The sequence below is a fragment of the Caretta caretta genome, chromosome 27, assembly GCF_965140235.1.
Source record: "Caretta caretta isolate rCarCar2 chromosome 27, rCarCar1.hap1, whole genome shotgun sequence".
In the NCBI taxonomy this organism is placed as follows: Eukaryota; Metazoa; Chordata; order Testudines; family Cheloniidae; genus Caretta; species Caretta caretta.
The window spans coordinates 6,422,785-6,450,701 of NC_134232.1; the positions used below are offsets into that span (position 1 = coordinate 6,422,785).

The 27,917-nt window shown below is 49.7% G+C and overlaps 1 protein-coding gene across 1 annotated transcript in view; it reads left to right on the top strand.

Moving 5' to 3' along the window:
- Window positions 1-27,917, top strand: part of MRC2 (mannose receptor C-type 2) — a 99,545-nt gene that overhangs the window by 20,539 nt on the left and 51,089 nt on the right. Inside the window, exons 2-7 of the mRNA XM_048830460.2 lie at window positions 16,337-16,744; window positions 18,209-18,382; window positions 19,370-19,534; window positions 21,457-21,570; window positions 23,111-23,254; window positions 27,036-27,224. Of these exons, the coding sequence (XP_048686417.1) occupies window positions 16,337-16,744; window positions 18,209-18,382; window positions 19,370-19,534; window positions 21,457-21,570; window positions 23,111-23,254; window positions 27,036-27,224 (1,194 nt within the window). The remainder of the gene's footprint in view (window positions 1-16,336; window positions 16,745-18,208; window positions 18,383-19,369; window positions 19,535-21,456; window positions 21,571-23,110; window positions 23,255-27,035; window positions 27,225-27,917) is intronic.

A 27,917-nucleotide genomic window follows, 5' to 3' on the forward strand; every position in this document is an offset into this window, starting at 1 on the left:
TTTGCAGTAGGTCAAGGGGGTGTATCTAAGAGTAATGGGATACAACTGAAGAAAGGGAATAGTAGAGAAGTTCATGGCAGTGAGAACTATTAGGCTGTGGAATAATCTCCCTAGGGGAACAGGTAAAGCAAAATACTGGGGAATATAGGGCATAATCTTGCATTATCCAAAGGGGCACTGGACAATGTGAGACTTAATAAGTCTTCCCCATCTCTAAGACTATGAATGGATTACAAGTGGGTCTCCACCTGCCTGAGACGGGTGTTCTTACTAATGCAGGCTCTCTGCAGGTGCAGTGCTGTAGCTCTGGGGGAGCGGTCAGTGTTATAAGACTGCAGGTGGCAATGCTGTAGCGCCAGGTGAGTTGGCCGTTCCCTGTATGACATGCGTGTGTACATTGCTCTGTCCCTACACATTTTGGCAGAGCTGGTCCAGAGCCATTCCCACAGCTTGGCAGTGGATTCAGAGCATGCAGGTTGAAAAGCAGCTGTTCTCCTAGGTTCTGGTTAGTGTCTGTCCCACTGCGACCTTTGCCTTCCCAGGTGCCTGTGAGAGTTAATTTTAAGATGCTCTTCCACTTTCAGACATTTTGGGGGTATTTTTGTAAACCCATCTTTCGGGGCCTTGTTGATTTATCCCTGTTGGTCGATAGTAGAGACTTTTGCACAGTTGTGACTCAGACCTTCTAAGAGATGCTGCGTGACAGTTCAGGGTTCAGAGGACTGGTGAGGATGACTGGATGGAAACCCCTGTCCTTAGGAAGAAGGCCTATTATGCTGGATGCTTTACAGCAGTGGTTCTCAACTGGGGGTACACATACCCCTGGGAGTACGCAGGGGTCTTCCAGGGATACATCAACTCACTTAGATATTTGCCTAGTTTTAAAACAGGCTCCATAAGAAGTACCAGCGAAGCCAGTACAAACTAAAATTTCATACAATGACTTGTTCATACGGCTCTATACTATGCACTGAAATGTAAGTACAATAGTTATATTCCAATTGATTTATTTTATAATTCTATGGTACAAATGAGAATGTTAGCAATTTGTCAGTCATAGTGAGCTGGAACACTTCTTTGCATTTTTGTCTGATTTTGTAAGCAAGTCTTTTTTAAGTGAGATGAAACTTGGTGTACACTAGACAAATCAGACTCCTTAAAGGGGTCCTGTAGAAAGGTTGAGAGCCAATGGTTTACGTACTGCTAATGAGAGACAGTTCCTGCCCTCAGAGAGCCAGGCAAGACAGATAGGGGAAAGAAGCATGTGGAGGGGAAGGGCCCCCGGTCACACACTGGCCTGTGCTGAATCCCTGGCTCCTGACTTCTGTGCAAGTGCCCAGTCTCCTCAACCTTCCAGAGAGAAAAGAGGGATCAAGAAGGTTTGTTGCAAGTCCTTTTTCAGGTGCCTGAGCAGAGCTGTGAAAGAGCTCTGGCCTGGAATAGCAGGGGGGCTGCGGGTCAGGATTGAGATGCATCAGCAGACTCGCTGTGGGACAAGGACTTGAATTGCCGGGAGTGCTGCGGAGTAGGCTTGAGGTACCTCAGCAGAGTTGGGGGAAAGGAAGGCGGGGGGACCAAAGCTGTAGGAGTTGCCATGGGGCAGGAGTTGTGTCTGTGTCTTTCAGGGTAGGCAGAGTTTGGGAAAGCAATGAGCTCCCCCAGCCTCTCTCCTTCTCTTGCTGTTTTCCCCTCTTCCCACGATTTGTGATTTTTGCGTACCACAGTCTGAGCTTAGGGAAGTAAGTCATGCAGTCCACATTCTTGTGGGGGGCGGGGAAAGACGATTCCTCCATTCCTAGGCCGTGGGGCTGGCAGGGCCAAGCATAACATTCCATCACCTGCACCTCACAGGCTTCCTAGGAAAAGCCACTGCTGTCTTTGAGCTCTTGGCTGTACCCTGCTCGGTCCTGGAGATTGAGGAAGGACTTTGAATGTTGAGGTTTGGCAAAGCTGTACAGGCAGAGAGCGTGGGCAAAATGTGAGTCACCAGAGCTGTGTGCCTGGAAAAGGCCTGTGTTAAGAAGGGGCACTGGGAGGGAGCGTTGTTCCGGGAAGGACTGCCCCCAGGGTAGTATTACAGGTTTCTCTATTTGGTGAATATGGGATGAACGATACAAGGACCAATCCCCGTGCTGGGCACCATAGCCCGCTCTCTCCTTTTCTTTTTCACAAACGCTGCCTAGGCGCATAGGCACCGACTTTCTAATGTGCCAGGGGGTTCCTCTCCTCAGCTCGGCCCCACCCCTACCCCGCTTCTTCCCTCCCCTGAGCACCCCCTGCCCTTGCTCCTCTCCCCTCCCTCCCAGCGCCTCATGTATGCGGCAGAACAGCTGATTGTGGAAGGCGGAAGGTGCCGGGAGGGAGGGGGAGGCGCTGGGGGAGGAAGAGGTGCTGATAGGGGGATGCTGGTGGGTGCTGAGCACCCACGGAGTCGGCACCTATGAGCACTGCTGCACCCAAGTACTAGGTAGCAAGGAGGCTGAGTCCTGCCATGGCAGCAGGGCATTCTGGGATAGCTGGGACAGCTATATGAGGCCCCAGCAGCAGGACAGGCCCAGCATTGGGTGAGAGGCAGCTCCGTTGTGACTTGTGGGAGCAGTGTGTGCAGCACACCTACCAGGAAGACTGAAGTCGAAGGATTCCTTAGTCTAAGATTATTAATTAGCATGGATGAAATTTTAATTATTTATTTTTGTACAAAAAAAAATTTTTAGATGAAAAATTGGCTCCCCCCCCCATGACATTTTTCCTTGAATTTTTGGGCTGAAAAATGATTTTTTAAAAAATCGAATGTTTTTTATTTGATGGGGGGAAGTCCCTCCCCCTTTTCTTCATTTTACCACAGGCAAAGGGGTTGCGGGTGGGGTGGAGAGAAAAATGTTACCCCCAAAATTTTGGGGAGTGTAGATGGGGGCAGGGTGAGGAGGATTCCGCCTTGGTCTGTTCTCTCAGGTTGGCCTTTGCAGGGACCCTTATACTATATGATAAAATACAATTTCCATTGATGTCCTTGAGCAAGTGGTCTGATTCAGGTGTCTGTCTTCAGGCACTCAGGGCTGAAAATTTTGGTCTTGGTGCCTTTTTAATGAAAGTTAAAGCCCCCACTTCCGGCTGGGCCCGTCACTCCGAAACCGCTCGCACTGGGGTATTTGCTGGGAAGGATGCGCTGCCAGCAGCCGAGGTAAAGCCTCTCAAGCCCAGCCCTAGGTACAGTGTCCACCTCCTGGTACTTTGCCTCTTGTCACTTCTGAATTTTTCCGTTTCCCTCCTCCGACCCCACAGGTGACTGATGCTCCGCTTGCCTCTTACGGGGCTCTTGTGTCAGCCAGTGCCCAGTCAGGCGAAGGCAATTGTGGGGCTGAGCCCCGTTCTCAGTGAAGGTGTATTGACATTGCAAAAACTGCCACCCCAGTGGGTGCTCATGGACTCTGCCCCGGGTGAGGCACCAAGGCCTGACTGGGCCCCGGAAGCTGGACTCTCCTCTCACCCCTCAAAGTGGTGTCTCCAGGGCAGGACAGAGGCTGGGAGTGCTGCTGGGACAGCAAAGGGAAAGCTTGGGCCTTCCATCTCTGGGGCTGTCAATCCCCAGGGCTAAAATTGCTTGTTATGTCCGGCCAGCCCCCTGGCTGCATAGGCGGCGTCTCTCTGGTGCCTACACGAGGTTGCAGAAGCCAGAGCAGCGGAGCGTGGAAGGGAATTGGCTGCCTGAAGGTAACTTTCCATTGTTTCTGTTCAGGGAGAGTCTCTGTAGCTGGCGGGTCCCACGCTCCAGGCTATAATTTTCTACCTCCAGCCTGTCTCTTTTTAGAGTAACATGTTATTTTCTGCCTTTCTGGTCCCAGCCATCCCCCTCTGGTCTGGACAGCTTCCTTTGACCTTTAGGTGACATATGGCTGGGGCTCACAACTTAAGGCTGAGCTTCCTAAAAGGCGTCTGGTGGATTTGGACACCCGTTGGTTTTAATAGGAACTGGATATTCAGATCTCTTTAGGCAGCTTTGTAAACCTCAGCCATGAGAGACCATAGAAAAGCAAAGCAGCTCTTCAGAACAGACCTTGGTGGGGAGAATGGAGATGGGGCCTGTCCCTGCCCCATGTTGGAGTCAGTGGGAGCTGAGGGCACTTAACACCTCTCAGGATCGGGGCCCACAATGGCCAGTATCCAGAGTGTCACATACCTGCTGGTTTCTGAACCCAATCCCAGGAGTGGCTGCGAGGGAGCCAGCAGTCAGTCGCTGCCTGTGGAATGGTGTCTGGATCATTCTCCTCAGAGCCTTCATTATTCTGAATTAAGAACTATAAACCATTAAGAAATCCATGCCCAGTTTGCCCCTGGGGGGATGACCGACAGGCGCTAGTCATATCACTTAATGCACCACTGAGAGTTACTCGGGTACCACGGTGATGGGCATGGTGTAATGACTGAATAGAGTGAGGAAGCACATCCCATTAACACTAACACTTTGGGGAAACCCTGCTTCATCTCCCATCCTCCCCGGGTCACCTGGGCTTAAAGTTAAAGGTTCACCTGATGCCTTGGCGACACTTACTCTTAATACAGCGTCACTGGCCCGTTCAGCCCTGGTACTCTTTGGGAAGACAGGACAAGGAAAGGAATTTCACCTGGACAGACCAGGGATCAGAAATATAACAGCAGCCAGCATTTAGCAGCTGAGCCTTAGTGGAGTCTTAGAAAAGGGACAAGGGGTCTTTTTCTTCTCTCATTTACAGCTGTTTTATATCAGTGTAACTCCATTGCCTTGCATGGAAAATCCTGCTGTGGGCGCGACGGCACAGCGGTGTGCGCTCTAGATCTGTTCTAGGAATTGTTGTGAGGAAGTTCTGTGGCCTGTGTTATAGAGGTGGTCGCAATGGTCCCTTGTGGCCTTGGAATCTATGCAGCTAGGACTAGAATAGCGGCGTGGGGGCTGCGGGGCAGGACTGAAGTGCATTGGCAGAGCTGGGTGTGGGGACCTCAGGACTGGAATAGCAGTGGGGGCTGCAGGCTGGGATTGAGGAGTATGGGCAGAGCAGTGTATGTGCAGGGAACCTGGGACCGGAATAGCAGTGGGGGCTGCGGGTCGGGACTGAGCTGCATGAGCAGTGCTGCATGGGGGAAGCTTGCCCAGCACTCACCTACATGCATTATGAGCCCCTCTTTCATGAGCAGTAAAACTCATTCAGAAAGTTTAAAAGTGTGATTCCATTAGCCAAACACATGGAGTTTAATAGGTTATTCCATTAGCCGAACACATGGGGTTTAATAGGTTATTCCCTGGGTAAAATGGGTAGAAACAATGCCCCAAATTAGTCCTTGGTGAACCTGCATAGAAATCAGTGCAGCTGTCTCAGGAATGACTATGGTCCACTGACTATCCCCCCTATAACAGTGGTTCTCAAACATCGGTTGGGACCCCAAAGTGGGTTGGGACCCTATTTTAATGGAGTCGCCAGGGCTGGCTCATACTTGCTGGTGCTCGGGGCCAAAGCCTGAGCCCAACTACCTGGGACCGAAGCTGAAGCCCGCCCAGGGCTGAAGCCAAAGCCCAAAGGCTTAAGCCCTTGGTGGCAGGGCTCAGGTTACAGGCCCCCTGCCTGGGGCTGAAGACTTTTGGCTTTTCCCCCTCTTCCCCTGCCAGAACGGTGGGGCTCGGGTTTTGGCCCAGCACCCAGGGCAGCTGGGTTCAGGCTTCAGTCCCCCCTCCTGGGATCGTGTGATAATTTTTGTTGTCGGAAGGGGGTCGTGGTGAAACCCTGCCCTATAAGATTGCTTTGTTGTATCTGTGCAGCCTAGAACTCCGTTGTAATAAATCCATGAGTTACTTGTTAGCTTGGTGGATGCAGTCCGAGATCCTTGTGGTTCTGGCCAACTCCAACTATCAGCAGCATCTAGTCTTATTCTTATTTCTTTGTGTGGTGGTAGGACCCAGGAGGCTCAGGCACAGACATTGCTGTCCAAAATGTCATCCCATCAGTCCTGTCCTGGACAAGATGGTGCTAGATTGGACTGTAGTGATCTCATTGTGGACATCAGTAGTATGAGGCAGAGTTATCTACTGCTGGAAGAGATGGTGTGCTGTTTCCCATTGCAGACAGGTTTGGTTTGCCTCCATCAGTGGGGAAAGCTGCTGCCCTTGCAGGCAGCCCAGCTGTGTCTAGAGGAGCTCTTGGATCCAAAACTCCACCTAGTGCCTTGTTGGTATGAGAAGGGAGGAATCGAGAGGAGCTTAAAATGGTAGTGTGAATAGCTATTCCTCTTGTGAAATATGGCTCCTGATAAATGAATGTTACCAGCTATTCATAAGTAATAAGGTTGTAATTAATGAATGGAGGATAAAGTGTGTGCCCCTTTGGGACATGATTTGGGTCTTTTAATTACTTAGTGTCTAGAGACTACAGTGGCAGGTACCTTAAAAGACCTGGCAAGGAAATGTTAATCACATTTCTTTGAGTGCCCCAAGCCCAAAAGAGAATCTAATTAAATCATCGCCTGAGGAAAAGGTCACCTCTGGTAAAATAGACTTACATGATTTACAACTTAAGTCCCATTTTTGAAAGTGCTTTAGGAGCCTGAGTGTCACTGTAAGTTGGTGGAACTTGGGCTTCTACGGGCTTAATTCACTTCTGGAAATGGAACTTAGCCAGCTAAGGCAATGTGTACTCAAGAGACTTCTGCCGGCACAGCTCTTTCAGGGGGAATCCTTGGCCGACAGACTGTGTCGTCAGAACCTGCTAGCGTAGACACAGCTAGACTAGCACAGTTGTGCTTCTACCGGTATAACTCAAGGGCGATGGTTTTACTGTACCACCAGAAGCCCAGCTTTGCAAGTGTAACCTGGTCCACGTTAGGAGTGCTTTGTCAGTATAGCTACGCCAGCAAAGCATTACTTGTATAGACATGGCCTGAGTCACAGAGGCCTTGCAATACTGAGCAGAGCAATGCCTAAATAGCCTTAAAAATCTGGGCCTTAGGTACTCTTGAAAATTTTAGCCCTAGGCTGTGACCATACGAGGAGTGCTTTGCCAGGGTATCTGTACTGGTATATTGTACCAATGAGGCACCCCTGGCAGAACCTTGCAACCCAGCGTGGATCGGACAGGACCCAAGTGTAAGTGTTGGGTTTGAAAACAATATCGTTATTTTGCAGAGAGGGAAACCGAGGCACAGAGCCGTGCCGTGACTTGCCCAAGGTCAGCCATTGGCAGAGCCAGGAATAGAACCTGGGTGTCCTGAGATCTAGTCCAGGGTTTAGAGTGCTTTGCTGACTGGGCCCAAAGATGGAAACGCAAGTCACGTAACCTCTCAGCCTCAATTTCCCTATCTGTTTGAAGGGATAATCATGCTCACCTATCCCTAGGGGATGTTAATTAAAGTTTGTAAAGTGCTTTGAGAACAAAGTTGGGGATTGGTCCTGCTTTGAGCAGGGGGTTGGACTAGATGACCTCCTGAGGTCCCATCCAACCCTGAGATTCTAGGATTCAAAGAGTGCCGTATAAGTGCTAAATATTACCATGAACAAAACATGTGTGAGACATGCCAAGCTGTGGAGGTGTCATCCGCCAGATCTTCGCCCCTGCATTTAGTGGAGGTGGAACGTGTCGATCAACCAGCTATTTAAAGAACCAGCTGTTTGTACAAAAGTCCAGACAGATGCCTTCATATGGACGACTGCATGCTCACTTCAGTTAACCACAGGTGCAAACATCTGGATGACTGGATATTCTCATAGATGCAACTGAATGTGATCTGTCACAGCAATTGGAGGATGCTCCCCACAGTGCACTTCCAGATTAAGGTATGTCAGACTCGTGGGCTAAACCTGCCTTTGTCCTGTAATTCCACACAGTGCCCTGGAGGGGCTGTGCTGACGGAGCTGTGACTGTGTTGTAACGGGGCTGTGATGCTTAAGCTGTGTGAAGTTCAGTTCAGTTATCTTCCAAAAGAGGTTTCTCTTTTTGCAGTGGTCGGAGAAGGCTTTAGAGAGACAAGCAGGGATGATGCCATGTCTTTCACTGGACCTGCTTCAGTTGAGGGGAGAGAGAAGCTTTCGGACAAGGCAGTCAGGCAGTTTTAGCTTCCCTCCTAGAATAGGAGGTGGTACTAATATGGCTGCAAAGCACCAGCCCCACTAATATGTTGGTCTAAATCTGCCCATTTGTTGTTGTTAATATAGTAATGCCTAGAGACACTCCCCCTCCCAACTGATATAGGGGCCCAATTGTGCTTAGTGCTGGACATACATAACATAAGATACGGTCCCTGCCCCAAAGTGCTTACAGTCTAATAGGCCAGAGAGATGAGATTTGGAGAGGAAACAGGGGCACCGAGGGGGGCAGGGACTCATCCAAGGTCACACATCAGGTCAGTGCCAGGAATAAAACCCACGTCTCCAGAGTCCCAGTCTGGCGCTCTGCCCGTGGGATCACATCACCTCTCTTAAAGCTTTGTAAATCTGACCTAGAAGCCCTTGTTCTCTTTCTACCACACAGCCTTCCCCAGCAACAGCATCTTTCCTCCTCACCTCTCCGGCCTCCCCCAGCCACTGAGATTCTGCTTCCTTCCCATGTTCCCCTCACTCCCTCCCGGCCATTCCCAGCCAGCAGAGTGCTTGTTCCACAACAGGCATGGTCAGCAATGCACAGCTGCCACAAGTGTTTGTATAAATAGCTTTCAGGGGAGGACCTGTCTGCTAGGGTGTGTGTACAGCACCTAGAACAACGGGGCCCTGTTCTTGGTTGGTCCTTAGATGCTATCGTAATAAATGTGATTAATAATCCACATTTCTCAGTGCTGACGAATATATTTTCACCCTTGACTATTAAGTTTTTGGGACAGTTTTCAAGGGTATCTTACCACAAGCAACCAATCAGGTCCTGATACCATGCCCTGCCATTGACTGCCAGTAAGATGCTAGCAATAACAGTAAATCTATTGGCAGCATGACAGTGCTGTTCCATACAAAGATGCTGGGATTTCCATACTACGGTCCAGTATAGCGCGGGTCGCATAAAGATGCTGTAATTGCCTATTGCCAACAGAGTCCTCATCCTGCAGTAGTCGTGTATATGGTGCTGCTAATTTGGGTTTAGGTCCTGCAGCACCATCATGGAACTGGTGCTGCCGTGCTCCTACAGAACTGCTGATACTGAATGCACTCTGATGTCAGACGTTCCTACTGCAGGACTGCTTGAGGTTACTGCTTTGTGCGCAAAGACTGCACGGTTCTGCTTAAAGACTTTTTTTATGTATTCTGTTGACGCTCAGAAACGTCTGACCCATCCCCAGAAGAGCCCCTGTAACAACAAAACCCCAGTGTCCAACACAGATGTACAGTAACAGGCCTTGTAAAGAGGGATCCGGTGGAAATGTTTGCAGTGTTGCAGTATGTTTCTCATTCGCTGCAGTCACCTGACACCCACCTTTTCTGCTCCTTCATCATCCCTGAAAAAAGGGCATGTTCCCTGCTGGGAGAGGTTTAGTGATGCTGCCTCTGTCCCCTCTGAGTTCCCTGCCGAGGAGCAGAGCTGGTACGAATTTGTGCTCCAGTGAATCTGGTATGTCGACCCGCTGGACTTCCTGCAGAGAGCATTTCCACAAAGTTCACGCTTAGGTCACTGTCTGTTTCAGGCCCTGTTCAACTCTTCATGGATTTAGTTTTGTAGGTGAGAGCTTCAGGGTGTCTTTATCAGCAGTGTTTGGATATTTTTCCTCTTCTGATTGAGGGCTCCAGGGACTCAGGGCATTCATGTCTGGGTGTGGAGGGGCTGAGATGGCAGGGCTTGTGACTACAGAATTGCATGGGGGGTGTTGTGGGTGTCTTTGGGAGGAGCTTGGCATCACCAACAGGCCTCATGCAATTCAGAGCTGGGACAGTTTGCCTTTACGTTGGGGACAGTTTGCCTTTACGCTGGGCAAATAGACCCCGGGTCTTGTTTGCAGACTTGCCTGAAAAATGTAGAACGGCGGCAGCTTAAAGTGACACCAGCGAGTACGTTTCTATAGCTCGGGGCCAACGTTTTCCAACTTGGCTGCCTAAAATGCAGCACCTAGATCTCTCTTTTTTTAGGCCCCCTAGATTAAAAATAACCTGATCTCCACTGGGGCTTCTACGACTCCCACTGATTGTCAGCAGGGTTGTGGATGCGGAGTGTCCGGGGTAGCTCATGAGTGTGACGGCAAACCTCAGGGCAGGCTGTCAAGAAGCAGGTCACAAACCTCAAATTGGTTGCGAGTTCTGTCCTTAGATTTCACCAACCAAATAACAAGTGTGAACTCAAGCCCTAATGCAGCCTAACCATACAGTCGCAGACAGTCCCCTTGGGTACTCCGGTCTATCCTGCCACCCAGGCAGGGTGGATAAAAATCAATGATTTAAAAAAAAAATGGATTTTTTTTATAAAATGCTTTTTTTCAGGAAAAAAACCTATCTAAAAGTAGTTTTAATTAAGATACATTATAGCTCAAAGATAATCATCATGGAATAAGGATTATAAATTCTAATTCTGTAGTATGAGACAATATATTCATATAATGTTTAAGAAAAGTTTTGTAAATGAGTTCCAATAGTTCATGGATTAGGGACCCAATTTTATGGGGTTCCACAGGCTTCTGTATAGATTGTTTAGGTTAATCTTTCTATCTACCCAATGGGACTCAGTGCTCAGTCTAGAAGGTACCATCAGAGATGCTTAGTTTTGCAATTCTCAAACTGTGGATTTGTCTCCAGAGGTAACATGCTTGTTAACAGCAAAAATGTTTTAAAATAAATAAATAATATATAGAGGTGAGAAATAACAGACCTCAACCCTATTGTCTCTCTGCAAATTTGTGTACACAGAGTCAATCCCTTATCTCTCTGTAAAAGTGCAAAGTTTCAAAAAGTTCAGAGAATAGAAGATTGTTGGGGGTGGAATAGATCTGGACAAGGAGAAGAAGTCTGGAGATAAATGTGAGAAGTGAGGACATAGCTTGTTTTGTTAAAATATTATATGTTTGCTGTTGAAGAAAAAAATCCAGAATACTTAACGCTGTTGTTGTTTTAGTTAAATAAAACAATTTTAAAGTCTGTCTGGTGATGTTCTCCTCCTAATACAGCATGGCAAGAAAATCCTCCAAATATTAATGATTAACCTATTGAACTGGAGATAGTTCACCTCCCAATGACTTCATAAATATCTGCTTCAATTACCTTTGGTAAGAGGAATAACCAAACACTCATTCATTTTCTGTAAAACTAATCTGAGAAGTTTTCAGAATAAATCACTGTTTAAAAATTTATAGTGTGTACCTTCTAAAAATGAAACCTACATCTATCTCTGAGTTGTGAAGAATATGTATTAAGGTTATAACAACCAACAAGAATGCACTTTTATGTAGAAAACCATGATTAAATCGAGTCTTCCTGACTAGTGGTTTAAATCATGATTTAAATTGTGATTCAAGTCAATTTGATTTAAATCAAATCCCCCCTGTACCCGGGAAAACTTGCCTTTGTGATAGATGGTCTCTTACACCAAAAACCACAGCAATACTCAGGTTACTCCCAGTCCCAAATGACCAGTCCTTACCCCAGATCAGTTGCACCTTAGACCTGACACTTAAGACACTTGTAGCCAATCAGATAATAAACCAACTAAAGAATTATTAACTAAGATAAAGAAATGAGTTATTTACAAGGTTAAAGCAGGTGAACATATGCACACAAATGAGATACAGCCTTAGGTCCCAAAAGGTAATAGAAACTGCTGCGATATGCAAGTTTTCTATGTCCTCTATAGCTAGCCCAAGCTAAGGAGCTTGGGGATCCCTTGCTTATGCTTAGAAATATTGCCCTCTCCAAATTCCAAGCAGTGTAGTGTTACAGGTCCTTCTGGTCAGGGATTTTTATTTCTGTCCCCCTGAGTCCAAGCTGAAGGGACAAATGTTTGCACTCGTCTCGACACAATCAAAAAAGTCTTTGTCTTTTGATTTTCACAATGGCTCATTTAGTTTCAGTGGGCTTTCTTGTGGGGAGGCCCCGCACTCTACATTAATTAGTGCTTCTTTCCTGTTTGGTGTGTTACACGGTTACAGAGCTTCACACTGCAAACCCTCAGTATAATTTTATACCACGGGCTACAGGTGTCATAAGCTAGATCAATACATTCAGCAGCCTACAAGCGTTTCATCAAGTCTAAACACGAACATCTGTTTTAACAATACTAACACGCAAGTGAGCTAGACTGGTTTCCAGCTATGCATTTGTCAGTATTCCGCGAGGCCCCAGAGGCCTTGGCATGAGCAGGCACCTGGTCTGCCAGCGTCATAGCGAGCATCTTAAAAATCAGAATGCTTATTTGATGCCTGAATCTGGCACTGGGTGCCTGACTTTAAGCAATCGACTTTGAAAATTATGGGTTATTGATAAGGCTCCATGTTGTTGCAGAAGTCACAGATTCCATGACTTCCTTTGACCTCTGTGACTTCTGCAGCAGCTGGTCGCCTGGGGCTTCCCTCCCTCCACCCCCCGGGGGAGTGACAGCAAGTCCCCTGGGGCTTCCACACCACCACCATGGCTGGAGGAGAAGCAGCAGGCCCCCCGGGGTTCCCCCCCCACACCTCTGGTGCTTCCCCTCACAGAGTTCCACCCCTGACCCCCAAGATTCAGTCATGGGTATTTATGGTATAAGTCATGGATGGGTCACTGGCTGTGATTTTGTGTTTTTTTGCCTGTGACCTGTCCATGACTTTTGCTAAAAATACCCATGATTAAATCTTAGCCTTAGTTATTGATAATTTTTTCAGTCTCCATCATGTTTGAAACTTCTCTGAGAGAAAGAAGCCCATCCTTCTTTCTCTTCAAATTTGTATCCCTTTCAACTTTTAGCAAACATTGATTTTTCTTTTATTCACCCCCACAATGGGAGCTTGAAATTAACACTTTATTTGGTTTTGTTTCTTTGGGCTTATCTAGACTGTGCTGCAGTGTAGATTACGGGGTCCGGTTTGCAGCACCCATCAAGGAGTTTCATTCTGACCTGCACTGTGTGAATGATGCTTTGAGTTTTCACCAGCAGTGTCCGCACATTGCAGTTACGGTGCAGCTCTTTGGTGTGCTCTGCCATTCACACCCTTCTAATCCACACGACAGCTCAGTGTAGTGTGACAAAGCTCTGTCCTTGCCTCCGTGGGTCTGCATTTCCTGGCGGATTTTGCTAGCCTCAGAGGCTCACTGTGACCCTCCACGTAACCCTTCTTTCTCTAGAGACAAGGGTCACAGTCTACTGAGCCATTTTCATCATAAGACAGCAAGGGAGGTGAGGAGAAGTTATCCTTCCTTGCACAGTCTTTGTTGTCTCCCAGTCTCAGTGATTAATCAGGGGGCAAAGGTGGGGGGGAGCCCGGGCCCACCCTCTACTCCGGGCTCCAGCCCAGGGACCCTAATAGAATCAACTATGGTAGAAGACCTTTTAGAAACATGACCTGTACAATTCCCTGGGCTACTTCCCCCACAGCAGCCCTCACTTCCTCAAGCTCCACTTCACCCTTACTTCAGGGCCTCCTTCCTTGCGCCAGATATGGTGTGTACTACTCAGCCTCTCCAACAACACAACTTCCTCGCACAGCTCCTGACATGCACCCCCACCTGACTAACTGGGAGGCTTTTAACAAGTTTCAGCCAGCCCCTGATTGGCTTCAGGTGTCCCAATCAACCTAGCATTCTCCCTGCCTTCTGGAAAGTTCTTAATTGGCCCCACGTGTCTTAATTGACCTGGAGCAGCTTCCATTTCACTTAACCTGGTACCAGGGATTTGTTTAGCCTGGAGCTATATCTATCTCCCACTACTTTTCTATGGCCATCTGGCCTTGCCCCGTCACAGTAGACATGACCTTACTTTAATATCATTCATGGTGTTACCTCTACTTGGGAGTTGGACTGTTAGATAACATTTATTTCAGAGCCGGCTTGAGGAACATAAAATATTATTTATATCTAAGTCCTACAAAAACAGAAGCAATTTTAAAAAATTTTTGCAACAGCAAGTCAGTTTAAAACAAAGTTATTTAAATTCTGTGAGCTGTTTGCAACTTCATTATGCTGGAGCACTGGTTGCAACAGCATAGTTAATTTGGAGTGGAAATTTCAGTTTAATAGAAGTTTAAAGACATTTTATTATTATTGTAAAAATCTTATAAAAATGATAAGAAACCCTCTCCCGAAAACCCTAACCATAGAGTGTAAACTTTGAGTAGGATTTATTTTTTCATGATGAAAAATAAGTTGATAAAAACAGAACAAAGAGTTCCAAAATCACCCCTTTTTGAAATTTTTACTGGCAAGTCTTGGGTTTTTTCGGCCCCTTTTGCAAGACATTTGAAATGCCCCACTCTGCACTCTTATACCGCATGTTGCTGCTCACATGCAGATTAATACAATATCAGCATGGCACTTTCCCCTTTATAACTGGGGTTGGGGGGAGCACCTGCATGAGCAGTGGTTCCATAACACATCAGCTGGTGAGAAACACACATTTTCACTGATTCTCACACAGTTCTGGAAAGCTGAAGTCTAACACAAAGCAAGCAGATTTTTTTAGGCAGATCACCTTCCAGGGCACTCTGGCCTGTGGATATACAGGAGTCTGAAGTTGCCAGTAGAGTGACAGTTCAGTGGAGACGCAGTAAATAGCGCTGTCTAGTATCTGTTGGAGGTGGAAGTGAAAGCCTTGTGGAGGGTTGTTGTGTTGTTGACGGTGTTGTAGCCAATAGGAAAGTGGCAGGGAATGCAGAAGGCTTGTCCCGGAGTTAGTTTCCTTGCTTTCAAGGTTTTGAGTGGGTAGGCTGTATTCTAATGTAGCCTTAGCGATGACTAAACAAAAGTTTTTGTTTCGGTTAGATCTGAGAGTTCTAAGGCCTGTCATGTTTCAAGCCACAACTATCTGAAAGTGTCACTTAGGTTAAGAGAGTGATGCTTCTGCAGGTTCAGTATTCCTTGGTTCTCTTCCTAGCTCAGCCGCTGGCTTTAGGGACGTCTGATATGGGGTGTGATTGCGGCTGTATTTGAAGTTTTGTTACAGGTTGTTAGGCTGTACGTATCTGCCAGGAACCCTGGATAATTACTCAGGCAGTAGTCTGCGCTCAAGCCCATACTGCTGCGATACCCAGGCTAGCTCTGCTGTACGTCTACACAAGCTGCGATTGCACCCTGTAACTGCCGTATAGATTTACTTGTAGCGTGTGTGGTCTTGAGCAACTCACTTTACTTCTCTGTCCCTCCAGTATTTCCCCAATGGTCAAATGATCAAAACCATTTAGGGATTAGGCACTCCATTCCCATTGAATCGAGTCCCTACGTCCTTCGGCCCCCTTGAAAATCACTGAAGCGTAGCGAAAAATGTACAACATAGACCCACAAACAAGGCATAAAGAGATCAAAGCTCAAACATGACCTAAACAATGAGGAAAAGAGAAGAAAAACTAACACCGCATAGCATGAGTTGTTTGCTCTGCTTTCTGAAAGTGTTTTCCATCAGGAAGGTCCAACTCGCGAGTCACGTGGTGTGAGACCTTCCCCAAAATACTGTGTGTGTGTTCCAATATTTTTTTTAAACAAGGCCCCAGATGTGCATAAAAGTGATGAACACCATTGTGTTTCCCTGCATAGCTATATTTTTTCAGCTTTGAACGTACTGGCTAAAGAAGACCTCCTCTGGCTGAGCCATAGACCTGGGCTGTACTTCCAGTGGTGGAGAGCAAGTTTAAAATCCATTGTTAGAAGGCAACCTAGCATTCTTTTAACAGGCCACTTGAATTGTTGGGGCCAGTTAGTGAACTGAGAGCAATCAGTGCAAGCTCAGGTTTTAATAGCACTTTAGTTTCTCTGTTGAAGAAATTCCTTTTTGCCAGGATCTTTGTATCTTTACTAATACCTAAAACTCACCTGCTGACATCCTGTGAAGCTTAATTATTGTTTTTCAAGCACTTGGAGACCCTTCCATGCCAATCAGTGGAAAAATAATACTCCTCGTTATCCTGTTAGGAGGCAGAGGCTAAGGAAAAAACAACCGTCACCACAAGCCGAGAGCGTCCTGAAAAGCAGTGTGATCTGTTATGACTCCAGGAACTTCCGTACCAGAGCAGACCCACAGTCCAGCTGTTGTTATGGTGTGTGTTACGGTATCTCCCAGAGGTCATGCTGAGAGCAGGGCCCTACTGTGTTAGGTGCTGTACAATGCAGCAGGGGAATTGATCGGCCCTGGTAATTGTTGTTGTCCAGGCTGGTGTCACAGCAGAGGCTGCTCACATTCACATCAGGGCCTAATCCTTTCTCACTGTCTTTATTCTCTTTGTCTTCCAGATTCCAAGGTGTTTCGAATCTACAACAGCAGGCTGCAGGGCTGCTTGGAGACCAAGGACACCCTGGTGAAGGTCTCCAAAGCCTGCAACGTCAGCGCCCCAGCCCAGCAGTGGAAATGGGTCTCCCGGAACCGACTCTTCAACCTCGGGACCATGCAGTGCCTCGGAGTCTCCTGGCAGGGCATCAACTCCACCGCGGCGGTGCAGTCACTGGCCACCTACGAGTGCGACCGCGAGTCCGTCAACATGAGGTGGAGCTGCCGGAGCTTAGGGGAGCATCTCTCTCAGTATCTGAACGCCAAGGCAGGGAACCTCTCCCTGGCACCTGCCGAGAGAGGAGATCAGGCACGCGGTGGGCAGTGGAGTGTCTATACCACCCATGAAGATTTGTGCTCCAGCCCCTATTCTGGTAAAGCCTGGGGAGGGCTCTGTGGTTCTACATTGACCCCATGATCTCTGGTTGTTTCCCTATTTTTCTATGAACATAGTAGAGCCCAGAGGCTCCTACTGAGATCAGGGTTCTGTTGTGCTCGGCGCTGTACAAGCGCATGGAAGAGTCAGCAAGAATTCAGCCATGTGCCCATTATTACTCTTTGAAATTAGGTCTTCAGCCTTATCATCATCATCATTTATTTGTTAATCGAAGTTAAGGAAAACAGCCCTTGCCCCAAACAGCTTAGAGCACAAGCCCCGATCCTGCATCCATATCTGCTGGGGCCTGATCCACTTCGCATTGAAGTCAGTGGAGAGACTCTCATTGACTTCCTAGATTTTTAGGGCCAAAAGGGAGGATTATGATTTATTATGGGGATTATGTATTTGTATTGTGGTAGCCCCTAGGAGCCCCAGTCGTGGAGTAGGACCCCATTGTGCTAGGTGCTGTATATCCTGCATCGAGTCTGTCTTGTAGCCAGCATAAATGGGAATTGGATTGGGCCCTTAGCGCACACCCCTTGCACAATTCTGTCGGCTTGAATCAACTCCACAAGGGTCTGTCCCATTACAGGATAGGGGCCTAGGAGCCTGGCTGCCTGGGAAATCCCCAGGGGGAAGACTGTATAAGGGTTTTTAAAATCATTTTTCTTTCCTCCCATAAATATAGTAAACGTCTATACTTACAGACATGATTATCTCCCAGGGAGCTGTGCACTATACGAATGAACAGTCTGTACCAAGGCTGCAGGGGAGTTGAAATACAAGCAGCTGAATGGTCCATAGAACTTTCCATCTTTTCTTCCTAGGATCTCAAAGCAACAGCAAACAGGATGATGACGATGTTATTTAAAGCACCGTCCTGCTGAGACCCTTGGAAACAAATCAAAGCCTGCAGTGAAAACCTAATTAAACTCCAGCTTCTAAGGCTATATCTACACTAGCGACCTTTCAGCGGCACAGCTGCACCGCTGGAAGGTCTCCCGGTGTACTTTATGTTGGTCAGGGGTGTGTTTTTTCACACCCCTGACTGACAAGTTTTACCGACAAAAGTGCTAGTGTTGACACAGTCTAAGGGCCCGATTCTCCACTGCCCTTCATCTTGGGTCATTCTTTATGCCAGTGTGGAGTGGGTGTGAATCAGCAGTAGCTTTGCACTGCTGTGGTGACTCCACCAGGCACAGAGCAGTGGCGAGTTGGGCCGCAAGGGTTCCGAAAGCTCAAAGGAGGAAGTTCTGGGGCTGGGGTGGTGGCGGGGCGGGGCTGGAGCATAATAAATCTAGGGCTGGTAGAGTCCATACTGTAGAACTTCCGTGGGTAGAAGGGGCTGAGCCGGAGTACAGTGCTGTACCCTGCATTGCATTTTTCCTCGGCAACCCTCTGTCCCCCAGGAAGGGAGGCCGAGTTACGGGGAGGATTTTCTCACTCTTTCTCTCTGCAGAAATTTACACCATCCAAGGCAATTCCCACGGGAAGCCCTGCACCATCCCCTTCAAGTACGACAACCAGTGGTTCCATGATTGCACCAGCACAGGCCGGGAGGATGGGCATCTGTGGTGTGCCACCACGCAGGATTATGGCAAAGATGAACGATGGGGCTTCTGTCCCATTAAGAGTGAGTGGCAATTGGCCTGTCCAGAAGCTTAGCAACAAGGGGGTGGGGCTATGATCATCAATAACTGGCCTGGCACCAAGTGCGGGCTGCTCTTTGGGTGATGCCAGCCTGGCATTGCAGAGCGGAGGGTTGTGTCAGGGATACCAGCCTGGCACTGGTGAGGGGGTGAGGGATGCAGCTCTGTGGGGGATACCAGCCTGGCATCAGATGGGGGCTCCGTGCTGGCGATGAAGGGAAGGAGCTCGACTGTGCTTACTGGAGAGGAGGTTCTACCACAGCCGAGGTGCAGGGAACAACACCACCGCACCCCTTATCCTCCGGCAGTGTGGCCTGGCGTTTAATTCAGGGTGGGAGGGTGCTTTGCCGTTGGGCTCTGAGACTCTGGTGTATTCCCAGCCCTTTCTCCTGAGCTTTCACAGCTTCAGCCCTCCCACTGTTAGCCCCTGGCCCCTTCGGCCTTTGTCGACAGTTCTCAGCATCTCCTCCAAGAGCAGCACGAGTGGAGAGATCCAGACGCTGTGCTGGGCAGGGTATGGATTGGTGAGGCACCACCTGGTTTAGCTCATTCCCAGCTGGATTCTGCGACCCTTCCTCAGCCCAACTGGTCCCAGGGCAGTCAGAGGGACCCTTGGCAGAGGAAGGTGCCCAGTGCAGGACACGGTTAATCATGTTGTGTAACCCTGGGTCGGAGAAGGGAGTAATGGCCAGTTGTCTGCCTGCTATGCTGCATGCATTTGCCATGGTCTCGCACCTGGCCAGAGCCAGAGGCCACCCCGGTCCTTTGGGTCTGCAGTGGGCATGGCCTGCCATTGTGGTGTCCCTGAAAGAAAATTGCAGCCTCTGTAATGAGAAGGAAGCCTAATGGGAGCTGCACTTCAGGTCGTTAGAGGCATGTGCCTGCCTGCCGCTGGCTCTCCAGAGAGCTCTGCGCACACATCAGAGTTAACCCCTGGCTCTCCCTGCCTCGCTTCCCATCAATCCTCACAGGCAACGACTGCGAGACCTTCTGGGACAAGGATCACCTGACCAACAGCTGCTACCAGTTCAACTTCCAGTCCACCCTGTCCTGGCGGGAGGCGTGGAGCAGCTGCGAGCAGCAGGGAGCCAATCTGCTGAGCATCACGGAGATCCACGAGCAGACCTACATCAACGGTGAGTCTGCACTGCCCTGCCGGGGCTGGCCCGGGGAAGGAAGGGGTGAATGGAAGGGGGGGCCCTGGTTCAGGCTCCTTGGCAGGGGATGTGGAGGCACCAGTTAGTGACGGCACTTGGCCTCCAGCGCCCCTTTGAGGCGAGCTTCGCTGCAGGGAGAGGCTGCTTCCGCCGCAGCGAGGGCATCCCCAGCAACTGCCAGGGTTGTCTGGACAGGGGCAGCTGTAGGGCTCTCCTCTGTGCTGGCTGCTGGGCCGTTCAGCAGTGATGTCCCTGGCCTCTTGACACTACAACTGCTTCAGCACCCTCTCCCGGAACACGTCCTCGTGCGCTCACCATAGCGTCGCTGTGCTCGTTAGCCTCCAGCTTGCTGCAAAACACTGTAAGGCAAATCAGCTCGTTGTCTGCAGGGCTGGACTAGGTTTTTCTGGGTTCTCACTGCTCTGAGTGGGGTGGTGCCCCCAGGCCGAGCAGGGGCTGCCCGTGCGGATGTGCCGTAGCACGACGGTTGCTCTAAGAACGGGGTGGGCGTGGTGCGCTGGACTCGGATGCTTTGGGAAACATGAATTGAAGGTGCTGTATAATCCTGCCATTGAGCTGTTGGCTAGCGCTGCCCTGGGCTCTTCTCGGAAGTCTTCCATAGTGCACTAACATGGGCAGCGGGTGAACGCGCTGTTGGGGGAGGCTAGCCCTTGCCCCTCTGCCTGAGGTCCTGCCCCGCCCCTTCCGCTCTCCCTCCCCGACCAGCGCCCAGAGCACGCGCACACACACCCCGTGGCCACTGCCCCCCCATGCACACCAAGCATGCCAGGTGGACAGCACGGTCCCAGCACCAGACATTTGGGAGGCAGGGCATGGCCCCGGCCCTAGCCCCAGCCCCCCCCAGTCCTGGGCCTTCTGTGCACCAGCCCCAGCCTGCCTGCCTGCCCCAGCCTCTTGGCCACAGAAGAGCGGGAAGGGAGCTGGAAGCAGGCAGGAGGGGATGTGGGGGCAGAATGTGGGCAGGGCCACACCAGGCTGTTGGGGGAGGCACAACCTTCCCCTGCCTATGCTACCTGTCGCCCATGCTCACTAACCTCAATATTAACCCCCTTCCAAGAGTGAGTGGGTGGGTCCTTACAAGGGGGACCTTTTAGAGACTTGTGGGTGTGGCAGGACGCGTCTGTAGCCTGGAACTTGACAGAGAGCAGTTTGTGCAACTGGAGAACCTGCCAAGGTGGGTACGCCTGTTCGCTTAATGAGGTGTGTGGAGGCCTCGAGAGGTGCATGGGTGTTTAGCCAACCACATCAAGGTGAGGCCAGGCAGGTTCCCTGGAGGATCTGTGTGACCCAGCAAGATGGCAGCTTGCTGCCTGGATTTAGGGATATGCCCCTTTATCCTATCGGAGTGACTGACACCCTTTGAGCAGCTTCTGCCCGCAGCTGTGCATGTGTCTCTCCTGCTGCAGTCCGTGTGGGGGAGGCGATGCGCGCACAGCCCGTGGCAGGCTGCAGCCGTGCAGCTAATGCGTGGGCCATTGCTGTTGTATTGCCTACGCGTGTGGGTGGCTATGTGGAAGAGGCCGTTGGCGTCGTCAGCGCTCTGAGCAGGGAAGAAGCGCGAGTGATGTTTTTAGGGAGAGGTTCTAGATCGGCAGCCTGGGTAGTAGCAGGAGGGCAGGTTTCACCCACACGGTCGTCAGGCTGATGGGGGAGCTCGGTCTCTTTGGTGCCTCTGGTCTTTGTCGTCTCTTCTTCCCACCGACGGGGGGGGGGCAAGCAGCCCCGGGTGCAGTGGCAGCTTGTATGCCAGGGACCCGGGCCTGGAAGGAGCCGTGTTTGTCGAAGTTGATGCTGGGGGCCCGCTAGTCTAGAGCTGCTTTACTTGTGAGGCCTTCCCAGAACAGGAGGTGTCTGACACCATCGTCCTCTCTCTGTCCCAGGGCTGCTGACGGGCTACAGCTCCACCCTCTGGATTGGGCTCAATGACCTGGATATGAACGGGGGCTGGCAGTGGTCAGACAACTCGCCCCTGAAGTACCTCAACTGGGAGAGTGGTACGTATGGCTGAGGGGTATTTAAAGGGTGATGCAGATGGGGAGCAGGATTCTGCTGTGGGGTGGGGTCCTGGCGAACTCAAAGCAGGAGGGAGACAAAGGCAGGTGTAGATGCTGTCCATGGGCAGCACGGCAGAGGAGGGAGGGGTGTAGAGACCCTCTGTTGTGCAAATCCCAGCATCCTGCCCCAGAAGGTGAAGGAGAGATGGGCCAGGCGGCTGCAGGATTTAACAGGCAGGCTCATTCGCTGGCGCATATGTGCCAGCAGCACTTTGCCGAATGTGGAATTACCTGACTTCTCTCTGCTCTATGTGATGCGTGGGGACTGAGAGGAAATGGGAGACATCGGTGCCGTGCAGGGGACCAGGTCTCGGGGCTGCTGGATGCCAGGGAGCTGCGTGCCTGGGCCAGGAGCTGCCATGGATTTGTGTGCCACTTGACACCAGAGAAGTCTGGGCCATGTGCTGTGGTGAGACTCCATGATTCCATGGAACTCCATGCCACATGAAACCTGATGCTGGAGGTGAACATTCACACTGCAGTATTCCTGGGGTGAAATCCTGGCTCCATTGACTTCAGCGGGAGTTTTGCCATCGAGTGCAGTGGGCTCAGGATTTCCCCCGAGTGCCATAAAGGGGGGGAAAAGATTCTTGAAAATGAATATCTTAAAATTAATTTAATCTAATCTAGGACCACAAATACCAAAATGCTTGAATTGTAATGCTATGGTTATTGCATGGCAGGGCAGAGTAAAGGCAGCATGGGTGCCTTAACTGTATTTCCATATCTCACCCTGTTTGGATTTCTCTGAAACATAACTTTAACTCTGAATTTCCTGGGCTCACAAGGCTTGGTTTGGGGATAATTCCAGCATCCCTGTAATGATCTTTACCCCTAAATTACTAATACAGACTCTCAGCCTAAACTCCATCGTGATTGCCATGGAATATAAAATAATGAATGGTCCTGTATAATAGAGGCCAGCTGTCTGCTCCTGTTTACCACATTCCATGAGACAAGCCCTCAGGGACATGCAATTAATTTTAAAGGCAACATCTTAAAGTCTCTCCTTCCTTTTCTCTGCCTGTATTTAACCTGTGGCATTTGCTGTGGAAGGATGTTATTGGGGGAGGTAGTGTAGGGGGCTGGATTTTCAATACTGACTTCAGAAAATCAGACCCTAGTAAGTTTTAGGGTTACATATTTACCTGAATAAGAATAGCACCTGCCGGGACACTAGCTGAGGTTTTAAAGGCCCCAGGCTCTTATGCTTCAAGGCATAAGCTGATAACCAGTTTAGGGGTCAGGAAGAAATTTCCCCTGCCATATAGCATTGCTCCAAAAGCAGTATGATAGGGTTTTACTCCTTTTTTTTTTTTTTTAAAGCATCTGGCAGTGTCCACTGAATGGACCATGCTTCTCTGCTATGGTTTCTGTTTGAACTCCTCTGTATTCATCCAGGGGATGGGCTCTAATGCTTGTATTTTCCCTACCGTTCTTCCTCCCTTCTTGCCCCCCAACCCCAAATTCCTGCTTGTAGACCAGCCTGACAATCCCAGTGAAGAAAACTGTGGGGTGATCCGGACAGAGTCCTCGGGGGGCTGGCAGAACAGGGACTGCAGCATCGCACTGCCTTATGTGTGCAAGAAGAAACCCAATGCCACCTCCGATCCGTTCACAACAGGTGAGCTGGAGAGGCTGCCAGCGCTGCAGTGCTCCAAGGCAACACTTGTATCCAGAGATCTCCTTCTCTCCTCCCCCCCCCCCCCCCGCTTTTCTGTTTCTTTCTTTAATAACAAAACAACCCCCCTGGGCGCACTCTGCACAGGTGTCTGTACTGGTTGGTTTGTTTTTTAAAAAAGGAAAAAAGAAAGCAAGGGTGCTCAGCACCTCTGGGTATGAGACCCTAAGATCCTAGGCCTGGATGGGGCCTGATTCTGCACTGCCTTGTACCTCTGGTTGAGTCCAGTCTCTCGCCCACATTTCCCTTCCCAGGGTCGCTTACTGAGAACCCTAAGTACAGAATTGCATCTATCACTGCGGCTTGTGTTTTTCTTCCTACGACGAGGGATGAGCAATCCCCTCCTGCAGAGGAACAAGAACTGCCCCAGTAGCCAGTGGGAACCTTTGCCCATCACGCAAACCAGACAGCTCTCCAAAGTTGCCAAACTGGTTTCTTTTGATTATTTCCCACCTCTCCCGCAGCCTCTGCCCTTCCAGTTGGGATATATTAAAATATTGCATGGTTTTGCCCCCATTTGGAATCGCTCTGTGCAGGTGTCAGTGACGACCCATGGTGCAAAGCGGTGGCGAATCCGCCCCATCCCTTCATAAGACCTTAGGGCCTGACACTAAGAAGGGCTGAACTCCATAGCTCCCATTTAAATGACTGGAGTTTGAGGGTGCTGATCACCTTACAGGTTCAGCTTGTTTCACTGTGGGTACAGTACGTGGGGAAAGCTGCCAGAATGCTAATGCGCACCATAGAAACGCTACTCATTTCCTCTCCTTCCTCCAGGCCCCTTTCATCTCCACAGCCTTATATCTGCAAGGTGGTGATTACACATCCCAGGTGTGTTTGGCCACCTACCTTTCAGCCACACAAGAAGAGAACTGACTCCCCCCAGAGCGGTACAGCCTAGAGACACTCGGTGCAATTATGAAATGGAAATTAGAAGAGGCAAAATGGGAGCTTTAATCGTGTTCCAGGGGGAGGAGGGGGCATTATCGCTCTGGGTGTGACATTACTGCTGTCCAATCAGAAGGCTTCTTTGGTGTCTGGCACTCTAAATCATTTAACAAATTCCTCTGCTTTGTAGCTGATGGTTATCTTGAGTGACTCAGTTCTCAGCCCCATGTAGGTCAGGTCTCCCAGCTGCTCAGCACTTCTCCACCTTACGATGAGTACAAAGCATTCTCCAGGCTGCTGACCTGCCACCTGAGCAGGCGTGCCGAGATGTGTGCCAAGCTAGCTGCTTGAATCTGTCACTGCTTTCCTACAGCTCTGACTAAGGCTGCTTTGTAACAAACATGAAATATATATCTAATGCCAGTGTCTGACTGACAACCTTCTAGCTGGTAGTGCTGTGTCAGAAATAATAAACCAGACAATGCACCATGCTGTGTCTGGCTCTTCTCTTCACGCTCAATTTTCTATGTTTTATTCATCTGGTGGGTAGTTGTTTTTTTTCCCCTTCAGTAAATCTCTGTTTTCACAAGAGATTTTTTTTTTCTTACTAGCGTGGCCTTTCTCTGACTGTTTCTGATGGGCCTGTCAGCATGTTGCTGCTGTTTTATTGCTATTTTAATAATTCTGTTTGAATTGTGATAGCCCCTAGGAGTCCCAGTCCTGGACAAGGACCTCAGTGCGCTAGGTGCTGTACAAACACAGAGCAACCGAAGTTATGTGACAAGGCTGATTGCATGAACTGCCACCACCACCATGTGGACATCCATCCCCTGAGAACTTGATTGTGGCCCACCGTGCGCATTGCATATACGTAGAGCCCTACCAAATTCATGGCCGTGAAAAATGCATCATGGACCATGAAATCTGGTCTCCCCCTTGAAATCTGGCTATTGTAGGGGGGCCACGGTATTGCCACCCTTACGTCTGCACTGCCTTCAGAGCTGGGTTCCTGCCCAGCAGCTGCCCCAGTCCAGCCGCCCAGCTCTGAGGGCAGTGAAGAAGTAAGGGTGGCAACACCACGATGCTCCCTACAATAGCCTTGCGACTCTCCCCCACCCCCAACCCTTTTTTGCGTCGGGACCCCCATGTTTACAACACTGTGAAATTAAAGATTTAAATATCTCAAACCATAAAATTCCAGATTTTTCTGTAAATGCTATGACCATGACATTTACCAAAATGGACTGTGAATTTGATAGGGCCCTACGTATAGTCCAGCAAAAAGCTGCCACGTGGCTGTAGCTTTCAGTCGCTACTGTCCTGCAGGCTGTGAGCTGGACTCACTGATTTGCATACCCGTGGTGGGGGTAGGAAAATGGGGTCTAAGAAGGTAGAACCTCAGCACTCTTCTCAAACTACAGGAAGACCCCATGAAAATGTTGTGAAGTCAGTTGATCCAGGAGCTGGTGTAAAGATGCCAGTTGGGGGTGGGGCAGCCCCGGGGGAATTCATGGAGCACTCCGATGGGGAGGATGGCAGTGGTGCCCGCAGAGTGGGGAAGAGGGAAGTGCTGAGAGCGTGCTAGTTGGAGATGGAATCTGGCCGTCGCTGGGGGAACAGTGATCCGTGCAATTCCCCTTCCTGTCCCTCAACAGTGGAACCACAGGGCTCATAGAATCATAGAATATCAGGGTTGGAAGGGACCTCAGGAGGTCATCTAGTCCAACCCCCTGCTCAGAGCAGGACCAATGCCCAACTAAATCATCCCAGCCAGGGCTTTGTCAAGCCTGACCTTAAAAACTTCTAAGGAAGGAGATTCCACCACCTCCCTAGGTAACGCATTCCAGTGTTTCACCACCCTCCTAGTGAAAAAGGTTTTCCTAATATCCAACCTAAACCTCCCCCACTCCAACTTGAGACCATTGCTCCTCGTTCTGTCATCTGCTACCACTGAGAACAGTCTAGATCCATCCTCTTTGGAACCCCCCTTCAGGTAGTTGAAAGCAGCTATCAAATCCCCCCTCATTCTTCTCTTCCGCAGACTAAACTATCCCAGTTCCCTCAGCCTCTCCTCATAACTCATGTGTTCCAGTCCTCTAATCAGTTTTGTTGCCCTCCGCTGGACGTTTTCCAATTTTTCCACATCCTTCTTGTAGTGTGGGGCCCAAAACTGGACACAGTACTCCAGATGAGGCTCACCAATGTCGAATAGAGGGGAACGATCACGTCCCTCGATCTGCTGGCAACGCCCCTACTTATACATCCCAAAATGCCATTGACCTTCTTGGGAACAAGGGCACATTTTTGACTCATATCCAGCTTCTCGTCCACTGTAACCCCTAGGTCCTTTTCTGCAGAACTGCTGCCTAGCCATTCGGTCCCTAGTCTGTAGCGGTGCATGGGATTCTTCCGTCCTAAGTGCAGGACTCTGCACTTGTCTTTGTTGAACCTCATCAGATTTCTTTTGGCCCAATCCTCCAATTTGTCTAGGTCCCTCTGTATTCTATCCCTACCCTCAAGCGTATCTACCTCTCCTCCCAGTTTAGTGTCATCTGCAAACTTGCTGAGGGTGCAATCCACACCATCCTCCAGATCATTAATGAAGATATTGAACAAAACGGGCACGAGGACTGACACTTGGGGCACTCCACTTGATACCGGCTGCCAACTAGACATGGAGCCATTGATCACTACCCGTTGAGCCCGACAATCTAGCCAACTTTCTATTCACCTTATAGTCCATTCATCCAGCCCATACTACTTTAACTTTTTTAAGAAGGGGCAGTGTGGGGAGTTAGCGAAAGGCTCTTTAGCAGTCTGCTCTGGGTCCCTGCAGACTCCTGGTCAGAGGTGAAGGTTGATTGTGAACCTACCTGGCAGCCCTTCCAGTCCAGCTGCTACCGGCTGGTTGGCGAGAAGAAGAGCTGGCAAGACGCGAAGAAGATCTGCTTGCGCGGCGGCGGGGACCTGGTGAGCATCCACACGCTCTCCGAGCTGGAGTTTGTCACCAAGCAGATCAAGCAAGGTAAGGGTTAAAGCAGGTCTGCGCGCTTGCCACCTGGGGACACGCTAGGGACCCGGGTCAGAGCTGCGGATCGGCTCTTCTGGAATGTGCGTGGCTTGGGGAGCCCATATCTTCACTGGCATGGTACCTACAGGCACATGGTTCGGTGCTGCACATACATGTTCATATTGACCTTTACATGTATGTATTCAGGGGGGATATCTACCAAAGGTTCTTATAGAGCCCCCATGACTAGCAGCTGAGCCCCTCACACTCTAATGCATTCGTCCTCCCAACACCCCAGTGAGGCAGGGGAGGGCTATTCACCCCATTGCACAGATGGAGAACTGAGGTCCAGAGAGGCTAAATGATTTCTCCAAGGTCACACAGGGAGTCCATGGCCAGAGCAGGGATTTAAATCTGCGTTTGCTGAGTGCCCTAACTACTGGACAGTCTTTCCTCTCTTGCACCATGAGTGGTCCCAGTGAGGCTACTAGTGGAGGAAGGTACTACTTGGAATGAGTAGAGGCATCGTGATCTGGTCCATACTAGGCTCTATTCCCGGCTCCAGTGCTGGCTCGTTGTGAGGCCATGGATAAATCCCTCCCACCACTTCAGTTTTCCTATCTGTGAAATGGGGTTATGGATACTTCTCTGACTCTGGGATAGTGAAGATAGTTAATTCAAATCTGTGAATGGGGTTGAGATCTGTAG